Source organism: Eublepharis macularius, chromosome 4 (genome assembly GCF_028583425.1).
Source record: "Eublepharis macularius isolate TG4126 chromosome 4, MPM_Emac_v1.0, whole genome shotgun sequence".
NCBI lineage: Eukaryota > Metazoa > Chordata > Lepidosauria > Squamata > Eublepharidae > Eublepharis > Eublepharis macularius.
Window position 1 is genome coordinate 108,282,619 of NC_072793.1, and position 24,263 is coordinate 108,306,881.

A 24,263-nucleotide genomic window follows, 5' to 3' on the forward strand; every position below is an offset into this window, starting at 1 on the left:
CAATTAATCAGCAAAACTGACATCCAGCTTAGTCGCTGTACCTGTGTACTGGGCAGCGGGCACCACACATTTAACTTTTTCAAAATAAGGAAGCCCATAAACATTTGTTGGGGAATGGTTTTTATGTTTTTTCTAGCCCTTCCTTATGGCTCCCATTCTTCTTTCCTTTGGCCTACCACTCTCTCTCTCATCTGCACAAGCCTATTCTTTCTCCTCTTCCTTGTTTCGGCCATTGTCAAACCTTGAGGAAAAAAATTAGTATCTTAGTACTGAAAATAACTAACACTCCCCCCCCCCCAATGCAGCTATTTTAGCCTGAATATATGTACAGCTATTCTCAGGAAATTATTTGCATTCTCACTAGAATGTTAATGTTTAGGACAAATCATAGCCTTTTTTTCCTCCTGCTCTGTCTAATAAAAGATTTTCCATGGGTAACTTAGGTTACAGTGCTGGGATTTTTGTTACCTGAAAAACTTACAGGCAAACACAGCATTTAGTGGCTCAGAGTTCATTTCCCTATATACACACACCATTTCACAAAACTTTCTGAGTTCTTAGGCTCTTCTTCAGTCTTTCCTCAGGTGTATCAGTCCATTCAAGCAGTCATCTTGACAGAGATCTTGCAGTGAATGCCAAGTAGGTCTGACTCATAATTTGGCTTGCATGTAAGTCCTATTACTTCAATGATGTCAGGGATTCATTGCAGGCATATTTTCTCTCACTTTCTGTGCAATATATAACTTTCATACACTAACAATGCAGTCCTGTGAAAAATTACTCCAGTCTATGTCCATTAAACTTAATGGGTTTAGACTGGAGTAATTTGTCATAGATTTGCACTGTAAATATATATTACAGGACCTCCAAGATTATATCAAGTGGGGGCAAGGGAAAGAATAAGGTATTCTTATGAGAACATTTTTCTTCTAGAAACTTGCCTGTTATAATGGAGTGCTGGTCAGTTTTGTTAACATAATTGGTATGTTTCGTTAGGACTGCAAGAATCTTCACATTTTACTCTAGAATGTACAAGGCATGTTACAAAGTGAGCCATGTTGGGAAGTTAAACTATCTTTACTTAAGACTTGTAAAGTTCAAATAACAAAGCAAAATTTGTACACACTTAAAGTTTTTTTTTCTCCATTAACCTCCCTTAGGACTTTTCTATTTTCTTGGGTGTTCGTTCTTAAAAACATTGGGGTTTGGAGTTGGGTGGGGTGGCAACTTGACGTTTGTTTGACTCCTTTGTACTGTAATAGCTAAGAGTATAGTCACTGACCCAAGGAATAGTCCTCCCCACCCTACTTAAATCTCATTTCATGAATTTACTAGGAACCCTTAAGTGAAACTTTAGCTTCCTCTTTGATATCTTTTAATGATTCTAACCTGTAGTGCAGAATGTGAACTACTTTAAATGTGCCATGACATACAGGTTTCCAGTTTCTGCTGATTTATTACTTTAGTACCCTCCATGCATTCATGTTATCACTTCCTCCCTCCCCAATATTTTAACTGTTGTTTTTATCTGTTGCATTTATTTTAAGCCCTGGTTTTAAATTGTTTTACTGATGTATTTGTGTGCTGGTTTTAATGTTTTTAAGATGCAATTTTAATCTGTGTTTGCTGCCTTGGTGGCCCTATGAGGGCCATCATTGATTTCAGTGGGCTTGACTGGAGTAACTCTAGTCTAATCAGGGTATTTTAAAAAAATAGATTGAAGTAGGTTTAGTTAGCCTACAGAGACAATCGGTGAACAGTAGCTTAAGAGCAGGGCTGCAGTTTTTCTTGATTAAACACAGCCAGAAAATCTGGAGTTCTCCTATCTTATAATCATGCTTATGACACTTCTGTATACTTACTCCTCTGTTGTAAAAACAATTGCCAAACAGTTTGGGCCAAATCACTAATCTAGAAGGCAGTTACTTACCCTTCCAGTCAGAACATTTGCAAGCTAAAGATGAAGATTGTGGGAGGTATGTTAAATATTGGTTACTTACAGAGGCCGTTAAATGTTAAATGTTAAAAGTTGGTTACTTACAGTGGCTGTCTCAATATTTCTCTATAGCTCTCTCAAATTATAAATCTGAATGATGTGCAGCTGGTTTGGAATAGGTCAGCCTGAAGGTTGGTTTGAAACTGGAAAGTTTGGATCTCTTTCTGATTAAAAGTCATAGAAATTCTCTCTAACACACATGGAAATCAAAAACGTTAAATGATTTTATGCTGCTGGAGAAGTATCTGATTGATGTCTAAAATATTTAGATGAATATGCATGTTCTTCAGCACCATCTTAATTGTATAGCTATCTTTAAAAATGGAAGCAAGGTGAAAAATTAATTAGAAGATTTAAACAAATGTTCACAGGCATTTTTAGATTAGGAAAAAAAGTTATTACCTCTTAAAGTACTAAAGAATAAACTCATACATACTCAAGGTAAACTTGTAATTGGATTTGCCATTTGGATTATATTTCTAAATATGCTGAGGCAACATATTCTAACACTAAAATGGAATTGGGCATGTAAATTTTAGGTTTCCAGTGTAAGATCCATAAAGGAACCTTTTCAATACAAAAGTAATTTAATATTCTCTCCACATGAAACAAGATCTCTATGGGAATAACACAGCCGTTAAAACCCAAGTCAAATTTGATTAAATCATCAAACATGTTTATGTAAAGCAGGACTCTCTTAAAATGACAACAAGGAGGAAATGCTTTCCGAACACATCTCTCCTCATTCCCATTTTTTAAATTGAAATGCAGAAAATATTCCAATATTTTACTTCCTTCTTTGTTGGATCCAAGCCAATATGAAGATGAACATTCAAAAATTATAGAACATGCTTTCATAAATCAACCAGTGGCTCCTGAATCTGGGCCGGATTGAGGCGCTGCCAAGGAGGGGGCGCCGGGCGCAGCTGCCAGTTGCTGGGAGCGTGCGAGCGGCCTCCCAGCCCCCTGTGCTGCCTTTCACCTGCCCCGCAGGATCTGCGGGGCAGGCAAATGGCGCGGGCGGCTTCTGAGCCCAACCCCGTGCTACTTCCGCCAACTCGCGGTGTGCTGGGGCAGCTGGCTTGCCATGCGGGTGGCATGCTCCGCCCTGCATGATGACGTCACGGAAGTGATGTCATCACGCAGTGCTGGGAGCGTGCACGTGCTGTGTGCGCGCGCGAGGGCCGGACTTGGGTTGCTCTGGGCGTTGGCAACCCTAGATCTGGCCCTGTCCTGAATGGTTCACCAAGTGGTGCCACACATATATAGTAGCCACAAAGAATATTAGTATCTCTTAGCAATGACACTCTGGTTTTTCCATAACGATGTTAACCATCTCTTGAGAGAAGCCCTTCCAGCCTCTTTGTCTTCAGTTCCTATCTAGCTCTCTGGTCCTTGACCTCCATCTAAAATAAATAATGTCACTTAAGTCAGGCTGGTAGTTTTCATAGACAGATTACTCAGCAGCAACAGTCTGCCAATAGAAGAGCAAGATTTGTGTCCAGTAACACCTTAAAGACCAACTAGATTTCCAGTGTATGTGCTTTTGAGAGTATGAGGGGGAAGTAGAATTCAACTGGGCTGTGTGAGAGCACATATGTGTGAAAAGCCAGTTGCACTGGACTGCATGGTTGTGAAGGAATAATGTGAAGGAACCTGCCCAAAAGGCACAAATGAGTTGATGAGCAGTCAAGCTGCTCATCCAAAAATCAACTCTCTATTTGTTACCAGTGGACAGATTGTGAGCTAAACTTGCATGTGTTTGAACATTCCTATCTAGAATACGATACAATATGACTTAGGTATCTACCCTACATAACCTCCTTTTCCAGTGTGAAAAATGCATTGCTTTTTCTGTTCCCTTTGATGATTTTGAGTATAGGAGAGGATATAGGGTGCAACTTATCTGTTCTAAGTGGGCTATAGTAAGTTCCAAGTTTTTTCAGACCTCTGTGTCTTTCCATTAACTTTCAAAATCAATACATTTTGAAACTGGATTTGTCAGGAGATGGCAAAGCTCCTGTGGATGCCAGGTGGTGATGACTCGATTTGAGTGGCACACCATAGCGAGAGAATGGGTGGGTTAGATGAGGTAACAGCAGCAGGCAACCAGGAAATGGGGGAGGGAGTGGATGAAGGGTCAGGGAATGTCCAAATGTGATATCCAAGAGCAAGCCTGACTGCCATCTACGTCTCCAAGGGGCTGGAGTGACTACAGACAAGAATTTGCATTTTTGCAAGAGGACACCTACTTTGTCTTGGACCTGAAAGTGCTTTCTTCACCTGACTTGTACCTGGAAGACTCTTCCCTGTGTAAGCCTGGAGGTGGACCTAAATGGTGGAGTTTTTGGTTATCAGAGGGACAGCTGAGATATATTATGCTTGCTGTTGTGAGATATGTGAGGTAATTACATTAAATAGTTCATTAGCAGCATCCTTCCAGTGTGAACATGCGTCCTTGAACTTCAAACTCATCAGAAGATTCATTTCAGGCTTCCAGAGAGATCCACTAAATCTATTTTTATTACAAGTTATGAATCAGATATGGGAAAGAGGCTGTGCTACTACCAGATCCTTCTGTGATGGCTCTGAACCAATATATGCCACTCTGCTAACTATAGGATGTTAGATTTAACAAAATTAAAAAGGGTTAGTATTTAAATTTCTTTAAAATGAGAATCTGTGCCGAATTACAGGTTTTATAAAATCCATTATTTTTCAGTCAAATGATCCTGGGGAAGAGGAGAACTTAGGCTATACTCAAGCTATTAAAAATTGTCACCATGTTGAAATTTCCTGAAAATATAGGAAATAAAAATAATACCTTAGTAATACTAATAATACTTAGAATTTATATAGAGCACTTCAGGTAATGAAAGCTTCATATTCACTATCTGTGTAAAGTGTTCTTTTAAAAAAACATAGAATAATATACTTAATTGTAGAATGGAATATATTTTTGTCTGAAATCTGTGCCTCCTCTCAATATTGTGTTGAAGCATGTATGGTCTTACCTTACATTCTAACACCATATAATATCACCACATAACTCTTAATATCTGTCAATTTGGTACACAGCATGTCTGTAAGTATTGTTTAGATTGCTGTAAGTCTAGCTTCATACTTTGTCATTTCTCAACAGAGCATTTTCCAAATAATTTAGAAACTTTTAAAGCCTCACTTTTTACTAACAAAAAAATTAACTGATTCCAAAACACTTTGAAACATAGGCATAAAATGAGGGAGCAGAAATTGCTGGGTAGCTTTGTGATGATGCACCCCTCAGCTTCTGCCAGATTTGAGCGTTTTTTTTAAAAAAAAGACATCTATAGTGGTTCTTTCCAGAGCTTGTAAACGAGTTTCATTTCAGGAGATCTTAGTGGTGCTGCATTTTGTTTAATTACAGCTATTTAATAGTTCAGTCTAGTTTTGTAGTGTTTCCATCCCTCAGAGAAGGTACCCAAAGCAAACCTACTTCCCCTGATTTTCATCTGTTTCAGTGAAATTTTCCTAGCCTTTTCAAACAGCCTTCAGTGCCAAAGGCAAACTGAAACAGGAAGGTTTTGCCAAACAATATATTTGGACTTTGGTAAATGCCAGTGTTTATGCAACATTTTAGGGTTTTCTTGTCTAAGCAAAAACTGTATTTAATTCCTAGCTGAAGGGAGAAGTTAGTTGCTCTCCTGTGACTGTTATTGTCTCCTGATAAATAGGTGGCGGGCAACATTCACCCATGAAAGCTGTATCTATTTTCCAGTATCTGAAGGCTCAGAAATGGAATCTTTCTGTCTTAGCATCCTTTCTTTACTTTCAGTCGCCATGCCCCTTCTTCTCAATGCCAGGCTGCTCCCTATTTGTTAAGCTGTGTCCCTCAGTAGATATGCTTCTTAGTAGTCTTATCCAGTAGCTTTGGGGGCTGGTAAAGTTCACCCAGGAACCAAGCTATGTATTTTTATAAACTCACTACTTACTTATTAAGATATTTATACCTCACTTTTCTCTCCAATGAGGACTCAAAGCAGCTCACAACATCATTCTCGCCTCTTCCATTTTATCTTTATGACAGCAATGCTGTTAGGTAGTTTAGTCTGAGGGGGAGTGACTGGCCACAGGTCAAAAAAAATACCCTTATTCTGAATTGTTCTTAATAGATTGATGGCAGTCATTGTTTTTTCCAGCTGTAGTATGAAGCCTGATTGTGAAAGGGAGTGGATGAGACATTACTAGAGGGAAATGGGCTCATGCACAGCACAAAAAACTGAGATTATCATTAAACTGCACTTAGTTGCAGCATTAGTCAGATACTTAAAGTATTCATAAAATGTTTTCAGGTTTATTGAGCAACAGTTAGATTCTGTTTGTAATGATTGTCTGTGATTCTGACTTGACAAACCATTAAATTTTAAGGTTAGACTCCCAAGAGAAGCAGGAGCTCCTTCTCTGACTGTGAGCAGTATTTCATATAGTAAAAGATGCAAACACTAAGAGAGGAAGAAGCAATTTGAATTACATAAAACAAACATTCTGTGTTATGTTGGGTTGTCCCAGATGAATATATATCTCCAAGAGACTGCACCATTTCAATATACCCAGTCAGGCACAACTAGGTGTTATGTAGAGAGGGGCGTAGAGGTATACATGTGAAATAAAGCAGGACAGTTTATGTGTACAGTTGTAGCCACTGAACGCAGAATATGGGGCCCACTGGGAAAGAGAGAGCTGGAAAGGTTCAGATCATTGCATTTGTTGAAAACTAAGGGGCTAGATGTATGGCTAGATGCCAATGTTCTTTGGTTTTAAAAGGGAACATAACCTGAGGAATCGAGATTAATTTCTCTAGGGATAAACCCAGAAGCATAATGGGGCAATGGTAGTACCAGAGATCTATGGAACATAACCATTTAAGATTTTAAGGGATTTCTATTTCAACATAAGAAAAAAATAGTTAAATCAGTATTTGACACTCTTCTGTTCCTTCTTTTTTGCCACAGTATCTGAAACATCTTTTGCACATTAATAAAGGGTGTGAAGCAATGGCCTGAATCCCAAGATCCCCTCTATAAGCAGTTTTCTTACATATACCAATTCATACTCCCCACCCCATGCCAAATTGCACCCTTCCATTCCAAATGGCATACTGTTCTCCCCCACCCCTCCCAGGTAATGCAGGTATTTATGAAATACCAGGTTCTTTATAATTCTTGCTAGAATCTAGTTTAAATTATATCCTCTACATAGTGCTTCCAATTTAAATTAATAGCAACACCATTGAGAATGATAACTGGAAAAGATGGATATAGTCCATTACTGAACATAGTCCAAATTTATAAATTGACTTCCATATACAGTGTGTCATAAAGAGAAAGCTGCAAGATATTGCTGCACATCTGGTTTGGTTGTTAAATAATTTCTTGGAATACAGTAAGAATGTTAAAATCATCTTAACGCTCCAAGAGCAGAATTAATTTGTTTTGCAGTGTATACCGAAATAATGTTGAGAAACTCAAATCAAATACATGTCTAAAATTGCCAGTGTTTATACATTTAAGAACAAATCATACTTGACCACGAATTTTGTTTGGTGTGGTTGCACCTGTGATCCTTTCGCTTGCCTATCCAATTAAGAGTTCTTTTAGTATGACAAGGAAGTAGCAAGAAAGCTTTTTTACATTTATTATTTTATTTATTCATTTACATTTGGATTGCTTTGAACCAATCGCAATGACAGATCTTAAAAGGAGCGTGGTATCTATGAAAACCACTACTTGTGTGCTCGATCCTTGCCCATCCTGGCTGTGAACATCAAGTAAAGACCACATAAGTAAACCACTGAGGTCTGTTGTAAATCAATCACTAACTCAGGGCAGCTTTCCCCGGCTCAGTTCAAGGTATTGGTTATCACATACAAAGTTCTTCACGGGTTTGGTCCGGCATACCTATGGGACCACCTCCCTCCCTATGTTCCTCCATGGCAGCTTCACTCTCTGAAAAGGGTCTCCTTCAGGTGCCAGGCTGCACACAGGTGAAGTCAGCAGCAGCCCGTACATGGGCTTTCTCTGTGGTGGCCCCTATCCTGTGGAATGACCTGCCTGAGGAAGTCAAGAGAGCCCCCACTCGGTTTCGTTTTCCCGGCCATGTCGGACGCTCCTCTCCGCAGGTCCGGGAGGAAGCACCCGAGCAGCCTGACCGGGTGGTTGACCTGCGAGGGTTAACCCCCAGGACTCCCAGTGAGGGGGTCAGGGTTTGGAGCGCTGCGGGAAGAGCTCCCTGAAATTCATGCAGGGGGTAAGTAGCCCGTTTGCTCCTACGGAGGCTGGCAGACTTGCACAGCACATCGCGTGCTGCCGAGCCATGGAGAATGGCAACAAGCAGATTTAAGGTGAAAACCTGTAAGTAAGCGAATCCCTTCTGTCATTTCAAGCGTATGCGAAGGATTGGTGGGAGTTGAAGGTAAGAAGGTCCGGATATCTTCCCCTCCACTGAGTTTCGGAATCTAGTTGGCGGTCCCCCCCCCGCCCTAAGATGGTGACGAAAAAGCAGAGCCCTGCAGTGAGCAAATCGGTTTCGGCGATGCTACAGGGGAAGGGAGAAACTCTTGAAGAGGTGGTTAAACGGTCGGTCGTTGAAGCTATGAAGCCCTTTGTTGATAAGCTAAATGAAATCGGTCAAAGGGTTGGCTCAGTTGAGAACGAAGTGAAAACCATTAAAGACGTAGCGTCTGGGGCAGAGCAGTCTGCTCGGGAAAATGCAGCACTCATGAAAGCAACAAACAAAGAAGTAAAGCTTTTGGAGAATCAATTGATAGGGTTACAAGCGGATCGTGCTCAGACGGTATTGCGTCTTCAGAATGTGAAGGAGGAGGAAAGTGAAAACTTAAAGGACTTGGTGTCAGAACTTTTGGCGTCATCCGCAAAGGCAACTAAAGAAGAGTTAAAAAGCGATATTCTGGAAGTCCATCGGACATCTTCAAAATATGCAACGAAGCGTCAGCTGCCTTGCGAGATTATTATTGATTTTTCATCTAAGAAGACTCGGGACACCATCTTATATAATTCGTACAATGTGGACTTGGACTTTCTGGGCAACAAGGTTAAGATATTGAAGGACGTTCCATTTTTAGCTCGGAAAAGAAGATTCAAATATAAAAGGTTTGCAGCTCTTCTGAGGAAGCGTGAAATAAAATACAAATGGTTATTTCCGGAAGGTATCTGGTTCAGTTATGAAGACCAAGCCTACAAGATAACATCGGAAGCACAGCTGAGGGACTTTGTGTTTAATCATCAAGAGTTCCAGCAAGGAGAAGATTTAGAATCTGAAGGGGGGAATGGGGAGGAGGGAGTGAGCGCAGCTACTGTAGCTGTTCAGAGAGAGCTGCGACCGAGACGCGGGGGGCGGGGGGGGGGAGAAGACCTGATCCTGACTGTAGTTTGTATTTTATAAGATCTACCAATCTAATGGCATATTAGAAAGTTTAACTTTAAATAATTGTATTATGAAGGGAATGCAATACTTGTAGATGTAGTGCGTATTTTTTATATGTTGTCCCTTCCCTTTCCCCCTGTTCCCTTTTTCGCTTTTTTTGTAGTTTTAGATGTTAGTAATTAAAAATAAAAATTTATATAAGAGAGCCCCCACTCTCTTGGCTTTTCGTAAACGATGCAAAACCAAACTATTCAAAAAGGCTTTTTACTCAGATGGGAGGGCTGTATTGTAGGTTTCAGATGCTTCGCTAATGAGTTAGAGACCAAGACCATAGACTTCATCACTATATTGCCTTACATATTATCTGTTGCTTTAAATATGTACTCCTTATGTACCACCAGTGCTCCATGTTGTCTAATGTTAGTCCTAGAAATAATTATGTTCTGCTTCAGTATTTTTTCTGCTCTGTATTGGATTCTTGCTAATACTATATCTTTTAAACTTGTATCTATTTACCCTATGGTATTGTTTATGAAATGTCCTTGATACTGTATGGAAATGTACTTGATATTGATTATACTAATCTCATATTGTGTAATCCGCCTTGAGTCTCAGTGAGAAAGGTGGACTATAAATGACATAAATAAATAAATAAAATAAGGAAGTAGCAAGGAAACTTTTTTACATGAACTTCCTGTAACAAATCCAGGAAGGCAGAGCGTTCTTTAGCGCCACTAGTTTCCCAGTTCTTGAACATAGTATTTTACTTGTCTGTATTTTAATAATGCATTAATAGTAGTATTTGCCATGGTCAGTTCAAATTTTCTTCCATTCTTTTCCCCACATTTGAAGCTGGGTCTTGGTATGTGTGAAGCCCTTATGTTTCTTCTTTTCAGTCCCCCCTTAAGACTATCTTATTTAATGAAATTTTTCCTAAGTCTCAGTTACACTGTTCTTTCTTGACCTCCCTCCTGCATCTACCCCCAATTTTCTAATTTCTCCATCTCTCTTGCCTGTGCAAGGAAAGTATCAATTTTGCTTGGAATTTTACCTCTTGGCACTGTACAAATATTAGGTGGTAACGACATGTTTTAACTGTGTATGTTTATATTCTGCAAGCTGCCTTAGACATTGCTGAAATGAAGGACAAATATTTTGAATAAATAAATGGCAGCAGTATTAATTAACTATTTAAAAGTTTTTTCCTCTTTCTGATCAGTTTATATAGGGTATTTTTTTAATTGCACAAATGCCTTCCTGCACCAAGAAGATTCAGAATAGTGTTACATCTAGTCAACTTGCAAGACCAGGTCTGCTTAACTTCAGCAGTAGAACTGATGATAAACATTTTTTATATCAATAGCAATATTTTTTCTTTTTCAGAATCTTAAAAGTGTTTTGTGGTAGTGCAGCTCAAAACTCACGTTTTGTGCTGCTCAAAAACGCGTTCTATTCAGGGCTACTTCAGTCTTTGAATTCTCATATCTTTTCCTGTTTGTCCTTCTATTTCAAATGAATGTTTACTTGGAAGTTGAATGTGCAGTAGTTAGTAATGTTGCAAAATTGACATCTGGCATTAGGTTTGACTCAAGATCCAATACTTGAGTAATCAGCTATTTAGTACTTTCAGCTAAAACTGATAAACATTCCTTAGCCAATGTACCTAAAGTTTATGGGAATGTATGTGGAAGATGTTTCCTGCAGATTTGCAAATATACAGGTGTAGTTGGGAAATACCTGGTTATAGTGACGTAAGCCTAACTAAGTGATAGTGGTTGTAGTGACATAAGCCTAACTAAGCTGCTAGTGCTCAAAGACGACTGAGTAAGCAAAGGTGTGATAGTTTATACCAAACTTCAGGAGACGTTGGAGATACCTCCCATCTAATACATAATCTGTGTAAATCACTGGAATGGCGGCTGAGGCACTGGGTGAAGAACAAGATTAACTTTTTCCTCCCATATTCTTTGTCTGATCAGACCTTTGGATGTATAATTTGTACCTGCAGGAGAAAATAAGTGCAAATGGCACCGGAAAGGCCCATTTTTCCATCATGAAAAGGGCATAGAGAACAACTTCCTTCCGTAATCCAGCCCCACAGTCCTGATCCAAATGGAATCTCGTCTTGGATGTCTGTCTGTCTGTCTGAATTTTTTTCTTCCTGGCTGTTTATAGAAGTTTAGAGATAGGACTTCTAGTCATTAATCTTTGATGTTTCATTCATTTTGGTCACAGTGCTTACTGATACTCAGATTCAGTCTTTATCCAAACCCTGTATATTGATTCATTTAAACTGTTGAAGTTTCTTTTTAATTGCCTACATGACAAGAACATTGGATATTTATATATTGTTTAAAATGAATACTGCAATCAGAGACTCACTGGGATGGATTCATGCAAAGGCTGAATGAGATGATGAACAGCTGTTACCTGGGAGAATAAATGGCATTGGGTTTCACAGGTGGCTGTGGTTAAGTCAGTTAACAATCCACATACTAAGTGCTTTCCTGTGAAAGGCTGCATTGTGGAAGTATATATCTTGAGAATCTGTGCATAAAATTACTTTCATGATTCCCTTTCAGTCTAAGCAAATATCCATATCTCCCATAAATTTAAATTAGGAGAGTATAATTTATGTATTTGTTACATTGTAGGATTTTTTAAATAGCTTCACCATCTTATAATATGAACAATTTTATTACCTAGATTTGATTGTAGAACAACAAAGAAGGGATGACACTGTTCTTTCTTTTTTATATGTAGGTCCTTGACCAGTATGAACGAGAAGGATTTACTTTTCTAGCAAAGGTTTTTAATTCATCGCATTCTTTCTTGGAAGATCTCACAGGTTTGACATTGTTGCATCAGGAAACCCAAGCAGCTGAGGTAATGTTCTTTAACCACTAAATGCTAAATAAATGTCAGTGAAAGATAAACGTATATTACTCTTTGACTGATACTTAACAGCAACAATAAAAGGTTTTTAAAAATAATTTGCCTGAATCAAAATATATGCATTAATGTAAGGCTCAGTATCATCAAGTCATTCATCCTTAGTATCATCAGGTCATTGAAAAAACAAGATGTACAGAAATGATAATTACTTTTAAAGCTAAAAACCAGACCAGATTTTTTGGGTGGGGGAGAAACATGGCAATGATTGTGCAAAACTGGATTGTCTGAAAAAGCACTTCTTTACGTAACACATAATTAACTTTTGGAACTCACAAGTGCATGTTGTAGGGTCATAGAATAGGTGGCTTTAAACAGTAATTAAGCATTCTGATGGACCGTATAGTATGCAACAGAATTCCAGATACTGGGAAGTAAAACTAAGGGAAAGGTTTGGCTTTGTGCTTTTTGCTTGTGGGTCTTTTGGGGAATCTTACTGCCAGTAGTGGGAATAGTAGTCCTGCCAGTTCAGATCAGTAGTCCACCTAGTATGGCATTTTCTAGTGTTTTTTTGTTGTAATTTAATTGGACATTCAGAAGAATTGAATAAACAACCAATTCACTAGTAGAACTGCTGTCTTTATTATGAGCAACATACATTTTTATGAGTCCTTTGTATTTAAAATTTACGCAGGTTGTTCATTGAATGGCAAGCCATTTTTTGTATTAGGATTTTATTTGTATTAGGATTTGGAGAATTGTTTGACAAGAATGTTTTTATTTTATGAAATGAATGGAGTAAAGGAATATGCTTCATTAGCTTTAGAGAACATTTTTATTACTCTATCTTACTGAGCTAGCTACTTGGAAAAGATTGTTGAGTAATACAATGGTAACATCATATGTATTGGATTACACTTTATAGTATTACTGCAGCACTTTTAAAAAAATCCTGAGGCATCAATGCATAGGACATACTTCCATTCTGGTCCCAGAGAATAAGTGATAAGATAGGTTCCTTCCTTGTTACCTTTTCAAGTGACAGTGGACGGAAAGGCAGCCATCTAATTTAACATCAGCTTAGTAATATTCACTAAGTGTGAGACCTATGTGGCACTTCTGTTCTCTTGTGTGCTGAGGGCTTCTTTATGCTTTCAGGACTTGTAAGGTCTCAACCTATGTGTATAGCATCCTCAATCTGCATGAATGAGGCAGTCCAAGGTATTTAGTTACATTCCATTTCTAACTAAGTTGGATCATTCAGTGGTCAAATATGTTTTTCTGAGGCAGTGTTTCTTAAGCATTGTTATATGAAGACTGTTATATCTCACTGTTCTTTGCAGACTATCACATGTTCTTACAATGCAGCTTCACAATCTCCCACCTCGTCTTCTCAAATTTTAGTTTTGTTTTGTGGCAAACCATAGTTTGTTGTTTTATGTGAACTGACTAAATCATGGTTTGTGCTTTTCCTGGAACCAGAGATTCCAAACTTTGAATACATTTATGTCTGAAAGGACAACTTTGAAGTAATTCCTTTTTCTTTTTCAAATAAAGTACACCTTAAATGTATTTCATCATATAGAACAATGAATGGCTGTTTTGTTATTACTTCTGAGAAAGCGTAGGTCCTTGTTGTAACTAGTATAAACAGCATAGCTGTTTTTTCAGCTTGAAGTCGTTCACAAGTTTCGTTTAGAACTTAGAAGGAATTATAATGCTTTCATAGAAATAATGATAGCGGATGTAGCTGTCACAAAGTCATGTAACATCTAATAATCATTATTGAAGTTACTGGGGAAGATGTAGTTATAAGTGTACAGTTGTATTTTTTGCTGCCAGTCCCATCCTAGAGGTTTGCTAAAAGAATAAACACACATGCTCACTCTGTCTACTGAATATTTTTACTTTTTAAAAAAGCCTAGCATTTCTAAGGGAGTCAAGAAATTTTCTAAGCGCATAACTTTAATATTTAAAAAATCAGAACCTCCAGTGTTTCTTCATGGACAAAGATTATCTCTGCCCAAGTAGGGAACCTTCCCTTACCTCCTGCACCTGCCCTTTATAGGTGGGATGGAGGGGAGCCTTGAGTGTTTGAGGAACTCTGCAGGCATGCCTCTCACTCCAAAGGCAAGACTGTGACTGGCTAAGCAGGTTGCTGACAGACTGCCACTCCTTGGGCTAGTAGTGTGTGTTCTGTTTTCATTGTTTTTATATTTATTTATTTATAATTTTGATTTATAAACTGCCCTGCCCCTGAACACAGCTCTGAGCGGTGAATAACAATAATAAAAACGATGTATTGTCGAAGGCTTTCACGGCCGGAGAACGATACCATCCACCCACCACCCACCAATAATAAAAACATTTATAAATAGTAAGCAATTTAAATAATCCATGAATAAAACATTCTTAGATGGTGTTAATACTTCAAATTCTAAACTTATCACTGGCTCCCATGAAAGTTGAAAGAGGGCAGGAAAAGCAGAAGAGCAGGGGAGAGGAGGAGGGAGTGTCAGTAAGATGGCATTTGTCATTGTTTTCAGCCAAAAGTCTTGTGAAACATCTCTGCCTTACAAGCCCTGCAGGACTGCATTAAGTCACACAGGGCATGGATGTTATTCAGCAGAGAGTTCCACCAGGTAGGATCAAGGCAGAAAAAGCCCTGGCTCTCGTCAAGGACAGCTGGACTGCTTTTGGGCTGTTGGGAAGATTGCTCTCTGCAGAGCATAATGCTCTTTGGAGAACATACCAGAAGAGACAGTCCCAAAGATATATGGTTCCCTAACCATCATCATCATCATCATCATCATCATCATCATCATCATCATCATCATCATCATCATCATCATCATCATCATCATCATACCTTTTATTGGCATAATAGAAACATAGAATGGTGTTTACAATCAGTAAGAGGTTAAGATCATATAATATATAAAAAACATTTAAAAACATAAAATTAGCATAAAACCTCATTTTACAGCATATTTGGATTTGATCTTAAGTATTTCCTCCAAAACACTTGCAAGTTCTCTAGTAAGACCTTGAACCTGATTCAGTACTCCACTGGAAGCCATTGCAGCTGACGTAGCACAAAGTGAATGTGTGCTGCTTGCGGTGTTCTGGTCAGGACTCTGCTATACTCTGGACCAATTGGAATTTCCAAACCTATATTAAGGGTAGGCCAGCATAGAGCAAGTTACAGTAGTCCAATCTAGAGATGACCATTGCATGGATTATGGTGGCTAAGTTGTTGCAGGACAGGACTGGGGCCAGTTGCCTCACCTGATGTAACTGGAAGAATGCCAGCTTGGCAACATTTGTGATCTGGTCCTCCATAAATAAGAAGCCATCCAGAAACTCCTGGAGTTTCAGCCATCACTGAAACTCTTGACAATCTGTGCCAGTGTTAAAGGCAGACCTCAAGGGGAGGGAGTCAGAACCCCAAACCTGAACTCCCCCCCATTCCAGCCACAGCATCTCCATCTTTAATACATTTATATGTGTTTAATCTTTAATATTTTTGTTCACTGCCTAGAACAGCCAGAAACCTGAATCTGGAGGACTGCTGTGGCGGCGGCAGTGAACTACTGACATAATATCAATGCTGCTGGTCAGATTCCTGTGGATATTCCACAGGAGGAATAAACAACGTATGCCTCTCTGTAAAGGGCAGATTGCATAGTAAGCACACTGGCATCTGTAGCAATCCCAGCAACACCCACTAACTGGAAGCAGTGTCTGGTGATGTTCTTTGGAGTAGCACACAAAGGCTCAACCAGCCACTGCCTGTTGATTTCACCACTGCCCTTCAACACCACTCCCCCCCGCCAGAGCGCCAGAGGACAGAGAAAAGATACAGCGACAGCGAACCCCAACAGAGGCACATGGCCTGAGTGCCACCCCCCCCCCCTCATAACCACAAGGGAAAGGTGCCCATGCAGTGGACAGCATTTCCACTTCTCCCCCAGCAAGGGTCTGGCTCACACCAGATGTGCTGCCCATCCCCACACATTACCTTCTCCTGAAAAAGAGGGGGGGGGAATGAGAGAGACAGAGGCCAGCCATCACACCACACCTAACTACTGGGCCAAGAAGACAGATGCAAAGGAGGCATGCTATCACACACTCTGTTACAAGCCTGACGTCACCGCCAGCCATATCAGGCCAGTCAGAAACTGCAAAGGCATTCATGGCTTGGTGGAAAGGCACTGAGATATCATGGCCAAGGCTTCTGGTTTTACCTTCACCTGGGGAGAGAACAAAGGCAGGCAACAGTTTTGGAGCTAACCTTTTGCTCCTACAAATCACAAAAGGGAGAACAGGACAGCCTACCTGATAGCTAGACATCCATCATTTTGGCTAAGACACTCCTTTACAATCTCTCCTTGCTGCAGCCTTGTGTCCCATCCACCTGTCAGCCTGCATGACTCATCAGATGTCAGCAGTGCTGTGGGGGAGTGTGAGACAGACCTGCTCTCCCCCTTGCTAGCAGAAACCAATGAACCCATGAAAACTAATTAAGCTTAGTTAGTTTTCACAGTTCATTGGTTTCTACAGCTTTTTTCCGTGACACTCTCTTAGGTCCCTCCCCCTTACTAGAGAGAAATGTCTCCTCCTAGACCCCCTCCAGCCTGCTCCCTTAAAGAGTTGCTCATAGCAGCTAGCAGAGAGTGAGAAGAGGAAGGGGTGGGGGATGGGGGGATGTCAATCTGTTGAAGAGGTGAGCTGCAACACATAAAAGCACATAGTGAACTGTTTCATTAGTCTTAAGTATTACATTTGCAGCTAAATAAAATAGAGGCCCAGTGGCACCATGAAAACTGACAAAACTGATGCCTACATGGGCAACCCCAAGTCAGAATTCACTCCCTCATATGTATGAAGGGGAGATCATTCCAGGAAGCACTATGGGGAAATCCTGGAAAAGGGTCAGAGAGTGACATGGTGGGAGAGAGCAGGTCTCATCTGCTCAACAACAAATAGGGACAGAACTGAAGATCACGCCAGACTTTATTGAACAGCAGCAAGGAAATAGTAATAGTTATCCACTATGGCCCCTATGTCTTTGCAAGCATCTCAGAGAAGCCATGGAAAGAAGGGGCCACAAGATTGGAGAAGAGCAAATGTTATCCCAATCTTTAATAAAGGGAAGAAGGATGACCCGGGAAACTACAGGCCTGTCAGTCTGACTTCTGTTGCTGGGAAGATATTAGAGCAGATTTTAAAGGGATTGATCTGTAAGCATCTGAAGGACCACTTAGTGATCCAGGGACGTCAACATGGTTTTGTCCGCAACAGATCTTGCCAGACCAACCTGGTTTCCTTCTTTGATCGAGTGACCAGCTTACTGGATCGTGGGAACTCTGTTGACATGATTTATCTGGATTTCAGTAAAGCTTTTGATAAGGTTCCCTGTGATATTCTAATGGGTAAACTGGAAAACTTCTGGGCTTGCATCTTCCCTGCCAGTGTAGAAGGTTGCACCAGCAGTGTACTGGTGGAGGTCCATGGCATTGCTGAAGTGTTGTGTGGCTGCAGCATAGCAGTGGTGGAGCACTATGCAGTATATCTTTAAGTACACTGTAAGAGTTGAAAGGTGTCTTTAAAGTGTTTTAAATAAATAAATAAGGAGGCAGATAAGAGAAGGCTGAGGACAGCTAAACCTGTGGGCCCCAGCCCCAGCTTTCCCAGTGTTGCAGTCACCCTTCTCCACTCTTGTGCGAAAGCTCTCACAAGTGTGATGGGCAGTGCTGAATCTCTGTTCCTTTTCATCCCTCTTCATTCCAATGGTCCTCACCCCTAATTCTCAGGAGTGTTTTTTCTGGGAGCTGCAGTGGGAAGGAGAATTGGCAAAGCTCACTCAGCTTGCAGTTCTTTGGCTCCAATCTTTTCCTTCATGAACAAAAGAGCTGGGAGCTGCTGCCAGAAAATATTTTAAGACAAAGCCCACAGTGCATGCGCTGATCATTCCCATGTAGTTAGAGATCACAGGTACTCTAAATATAACTTTCTGTATTAGGGCGGGTCAATGAGTCTAAAAACCAGATTGCAGCTCAAGTGAGTTTGTTCTTGTTTCTGAGTAGCTAAAGATAGGATAGAACCTTCTGTTTTGAACTGATAACTCCAAACTGGGTAAATGGGCAAAATCTTAAATCATAATTGATAGGGTACGGATTGGTTTTGATTGCCTTGGGGTTAGAGTGGACAACGCACTGTACGCCTGCTTAGTGATTCATAGCAGGTGTGTGTGTGTATTTGTGTTAGGAAATATTAGAAAAGGGACTGGGGGTGGTAGTCTAGTGCCTTATATAAAAATCTGAACTGCAGCCTCACTTGGAATACTGTGGACCCTGTTCTGGTCACCCTAAAAAGGATAATCTAGCTCAGGGAAAGGTATGGAGATGAATAAATAGATTTGTCATGGGGTTAGAACATGTTCCTTGAAAGAAATACCAAAGCATTTGGGACAAATATGACAATGTTAGACTGTGTTAGTAATACAATTATGGATATTTATTTACGTATTTAAAACATCTGTATTCTGCCTTTCTGCTGGATTAAGATGGGATACAACCGGACTTCTTAAGATCAGTTGCTGGGAAAAGTTGTCTTCACAACCTGCTTGTGAGTTTCTTGGGTGCATCCTGTAACCACAGTTATAAGCAGGATGCTAGACTTGATGAACCTTTTATCTAATCCAATTGGACCCTTCATATATTCCTATGACCTGCTGAGATCTCATTGGAAGATTGTAGTTTAATAAATTAAAATTACATGTATACTTATTTACTTAACATTCTGATATGAGTATTGCTGTTCCTATAGCAGTTACCTAGCATTTTATTAAAGGCTTTTCAGATATGTGCTTAGCTCAGATGCAACACTCAACCATGGTTTGGTACTACATAAACAAGGTTTTGTGTGCTTCCAGGATCAAAGAATGGTTTGTATTGTAAACCTGGACAGAGGGCAAGCACAAATTATCTTCCCAGCAACAGAAGTCAGACTGACTGGCCTGTAGTTTCCCGGGTCATCCTTCTTCCCTTTATTTTACTCACTTCAGTATGCTCCGTAAATATTTGGAGCATACTGAAGTGAGGATCAACTCCCTCACCCCCCAGGGCAACCCCTCCACCCCCACTTACCTGGCCGGAGGGAGAGGGGGAGGGTAATCAGATGGGCAGCAGGTCACCACCGCATCAGCGCAGCGGCAGCCACCCGGCAGCACAAGGCTGCGACAGCCTGGAGCCAGCTGGCTCCTCTGCCGCCTCACCATGTCGGAGACCCACGTCGGCTGGGCGCATTACCCACTGACGATCCTTCCTCCTCCAAGGAGAAGCTGGAAGAACCCTTGTGAGACCCGCCCTCAGCCCCTGAAGAGCCATCCGGCAACCAGCAACCTGGCCCCTCAGCGCAACCTGGTACCTCAGCGTAAGAGGAGGGGGCGCGCAGGGAGGAGGAGCAACCGGCATCTCGGAGAACCAAGCCTTGTGAGCCGGTGGTGAGGTGGAAGGCTCGGGCAAAAGAGGCGGTTTGGGAGCGACGGAAGAGTGCGCGTCTGCAAGCGCAGCGACGGGCGGAGCTGGACGCCGAGGACAAAGTGGGGCAATCAAGTGAAGGAAAAGCACCTGAGCCTCGTTCCCTCATGCTGCACTGAGCTTATAAGGGAGATGCTGGGCAGAGCCCAGCGTGGGAGCAATGTAGTTCACCTCTCCTTGCACCCAGCAGCTCGGCTCCTGGAAGCTTCACCCCTGCCTTGTACCCTGCCCTCGCTCGGATAGACCTCCTGTGTCCTGACCTTGGCTTCGCCCTCGACCTCCTCTTGCCTGTCTCTGTGCAACTGACGACTCATGACTCGACTTTCAGACCTCGGCTCAGCTTTCTGACTCTCCTCTGCTTGCTCCCCTGATGGACGGACCCCTTGGCTCTTGACCCCGGTGCATTTTGGACTCTCGCTTTCCGCCTCCCGCTCAGCCCAGCGCTCTCCCAAGCGGGAACCCCAGCCCTGACTGTGACACGTTGCTCCCACCCGCTCAGCAACAGGTGGTATGGATGCAGCAACCGCTGCTGCGCTAGTAGCGCAAAACCAAACGCTGCAACAGACGGTAAACCAACTGAGCAATGCTGTGACCCAGCTTCAACAACAGCTGCAGCAACAAGCTCAGGCAACACCGCCACCTCCGCCCGCCATGCCTAAGTGCCCAGTAAGCCCGCCCGAGAAGTTTGCTGGTAATGTGGAGGAATTTTCCATCTTCCTAGACCAGTGTCAGCTGTACATCAGCTTGTGCCCACGAGACTTTCCCAATGATAGGACCAAGGTGGGCTTCATCCTGAGTCTACTGAAAGGCCAGGCTGCCAAGTGGTCCACCCCCTGCTCCTTGAACTGTCGTCGCTGCTACAAGACTATACCGGGTTTGTGGAGCGGCTTCAGCAAGCCTTTGTGAACCCCATCAAAGCTGAGAGCGCCAATTGGCGCATCCGACGCCTCTGCCAGGGGCGGGAGTCAGTGGCCAGCTACGCGGCCGAATTCCAACTTCTGGCCCAGGACCTCTCGTGGAATGAGGCAGCGCTACGGGACCAGTTTGTGGAGGACCCTTGGGCCAACGCATCGGCCAGCGTCTGCGCGACCCGACCCAGACAGACCCACCCGAATACCGACTCCAGCAAGACCTCCTCACCCACAACGACCTGATTTATGTGCCCCCCCGGGCCCCTATGTCAGGAGGTGCTGCAGCTGGTCCACGACACTCCTGCCGCAGGACACTTTGGGTGCTACAAGACCCTACACCTCCTCTCCCGGGAATTCTGGTGGCTTCGGGTACAGGGTGATGTAGCCCGGTATGTTCATTCCTGCGAGGTATGCCGCTGCGCCGAGGATGTGTTTGGGAAACCAGCCAGTCTGTTGCAGCCCCTGCCAACCCCAACAAGACCCTCGGAGTTGATTTCCTTAGACTTCGTCACCGACCTTCCCCTGTCACAGGGGCATACCTGCATCACGGTCATAGTGGATCTCCTCACCAAGATGGCACATTTCGTCCCTTGTCCCGCTCTGCCAACAGCCACGGAAGTCACCCACCTGTACCTGTACCATGTCTTCCACTTACACGGAATCCCGCAGCACCTGATCTCAGATTGAGGGGTACAGTTCACCTCCCATTTCTGGCAAGCTCTCCAGACCCTCCTGGGCACCCGTGTCCACCTGTCCTCCTCACACCATCCACAGACTGATGGGCAAACGGAGCGAACAATTGCCACGTTGGAACAGTACCTGCGTTGCTATAACAACTACCAGCAGGACAACTGGGCCGGCTTCCTACCCTTGGCAGAGTTTGCATACAACAACTCCGTCCACTCCTCGACCTGGCAGACTCCTTTCCTGGCCTACTATGGACACCACCCCCAGCATTTCTCTCAAACCGCTCGAGAGTCTGCAGTCCTGGCGGCGGATGCCTTCATACAGGAACTCCAAGCGCAACACCAGGTACTACGAGAGCAACTGTACCAAGTCAAACAGGCCTATAAGGTCTCTGCGGACTGACACCGCTGGGAGGGAAAGGTCCTCGCAGTAGGTGACATGGTATGGCTATCGACCAAGCACATCCGGTCCCAACGCCCTTCCCGAAAACTGGACCATCGGTTCATTGGGCCCTACCGGATAGTGGAGCAGGTCAATGCAGTGGCGTTCAGCCTCAAGTTACCCCCGACCCTTTGGATCCACCCGGTCTTCCACCGGTCCCTCCTCACTCCGACGGTGCCCCCACACCCACTCCGCAATCGGCCACCACCGCCACTGCTGGTACTGGTGGACGGCCAGGAAGAGTACGAGGTGGACCAGATCCTGGATTGGCGTCGGCACCGGGGCCAGCTCCAGTATCTGGTGGAGTGGAAGGGATATGGACCAGACAGGACCAGGCAACCTGTAAGTAACCTCCATGCCCCTTGTCTCCTCCGGCGGTTCCATCGAACTTACCCTGACAAGCCAGGCCCTCCAGGTCGTTCGCAGGGGAAGGGCCTTGGGGGGGGGGATGGTGTCGGAGACCCGCATCAGCTGGCCGCATTACTCACTGATAATCCTTCCTCCTCCTCCAAGGAGCTGGAAGAGCCCATGGAAGACCCGCCTGCAGCCCCTGAAGAGCTGTCCAGCGACCAGCAACCTGGCCCCGCAGGGCAACCCGGCCCCTCAGCGCAACCCGGTCCCTTAGTGCAAGAGGAGGGGGTGCTCAGGAAGAAGGAGCAACCGGCGCCTTGGAGGTGGAAGGCTTAGGCAAAAGAGGCAGTTTGGGAGCAACGGAAGAGTGCGCGCCGGCAAGCGCAGCGACGGGTGGAGCTGGACACGAGGACGAGGTGGGGCAATCAAGTGAAGGAGAAGCATCTGAGCCTCGTTCCCTTATGCCGCACTGAACTTATAAGGGAGCAACATCGTTCACCACTCCTTGCGCTCAGCAGCTCGGCTCCTGGAAGCTTCACCCCTGCCTTGTACCCTGCCCTCGCTCGGATAGACCTCCTGTGTCCTGACCTTGGCTTCGCCCTTGACCACCTCTTGCCTGTCTCTGCGTGCAACTGACGACACAGCTTTCAAACCTCTGCTCAGCATTCTGACTCTCCTCTGCTCGCTCCCCTGACGGACATACTCCTTGGCTCTTGACCCCGGTGCGTTTTGGACTCTCGCTTTCCACCTCCCACTCAGCCCAGCGCCCTCCCAAGTGGGAACCCCAGCCCTTACCGTGACACACCGCTTCCTGAGCCTGTAGGGCGGTGGGAAAGGCTGGAGCTGCCTCTTCCAGTCCAAATGAGGGGCAGGAAGGGCTTTCTTCACCTCCTCCTCTGCTCTGCGGCCCCACGGGTAGCAGGGAGGGCCGAAGCCAGTGCTGCCGCCGATGCTGGCTGCAAACGTTGGGATAGGGGGCTGGGGTGATGTTTAAAGGGCCCTTCCACTGCTTGCAAGCAGCGGCGGGGCCCTTTAAACTCAGTCCCGAAGCTTTCCGAAGCAGTACAAATGTTTCGAAAAACTTTGATTTGGAAACTTTGATTTCCAAATCGGGGCCAACATGCTGGAAATCCCAAATCTTTACGGATCGGGACCGATTCGGGCATTTTTTCCAAATCGGATTCCCAAACCGCACATGCCTTCTATAGACTGTGCTATTGGGTAGTGTCTACTGATGTAGATGTGCTCCTGCTGGGTAGTTTCCACATTGCTAAAAAATGCCATGTTAATTAGTTACACTTTGTTTCAGGAAGGTTTCATCTCTGTGTTTTGACTTTATGCTTATTTTCAAATTTTCTTCTTCCGTTCCTTAGGTTATCTGTTCATTGAATGTCCTAACTGAGGATCATATTGTATTTTGCTTAGTGAATGTCCTGGCTGTTGATCATATTTTATACACTTGCACTGTATAATCATTGAGAAAGGCAGGCTATACGTAAATAAATAAAATATATACTAGCCACATGTTATCTTTCAGATTAGTCAGGGAATGGAGCCAAGGAAGAGTTAGGAAAGGAATCTGAAACCTCCCTTCTCCCTTTTTTAAAAAAAATACCACACCTGATGAACTCAAATGTGGATATACTGTTTTCTGGTGTTTGGTTTCTTCCTTGTTAAAAAGTAGCTGTTTTTAGATTAATGTCAGGTGTCACTAGTGAAGATTATCTCTAATGAAATTAGTTCTTAATCACAAATGGTAATCAGGTTTGAGTATGAAAGAAAATCCCTAAAGGGTACCTTTTTAAAATGAAAAAATATAAAACAAACCCAAGCCCTTTTTGTATAAAACAAATTCATGCCCTGTGCAGTTCTATAGATGATTCAATAAGAATTTATGATAATCAATGTAACCTTTAAAGCAAGTGTAATTCACTGTTCCTCTTAATGTAAAATACAATGCTGCTTACCTCCCAATTAAAATATGAAATAAAATACATATATGAAGAGCTTTGAACATTC

The 24,263-nt window shown here is 43.0% G+C and overlaps 1 protein-coding gene across 4 annotated transcripts in view; it reads left to right on the forward strand.

The window, feature by feature from the left end:
* Positions 1 to 24,263, forward strand: part of ATG7 (autophagy related 7) — a 149,656-nt gene that overhangs the window by 49,947 nt on the left and 75,446 nt on the right. For 3 of the 4 annotated variants that reach the window (XM_054978494.1, XM_054978496.1, XM_054978497.1), the window contains one exon: positions 12,182 to 12,304. In XM_054978494.1, coding sequence (XP_054834469.1) covers positions 12,182 to 12,304 — 123 coding nt within the window. Of the gene's footprint in view, positions 1 to 12,181; positions 12,305 to 24,263 lie in introns of those variants that run through there. The other variant, XM_054978495.1, reaches the window with a different exon arrangement.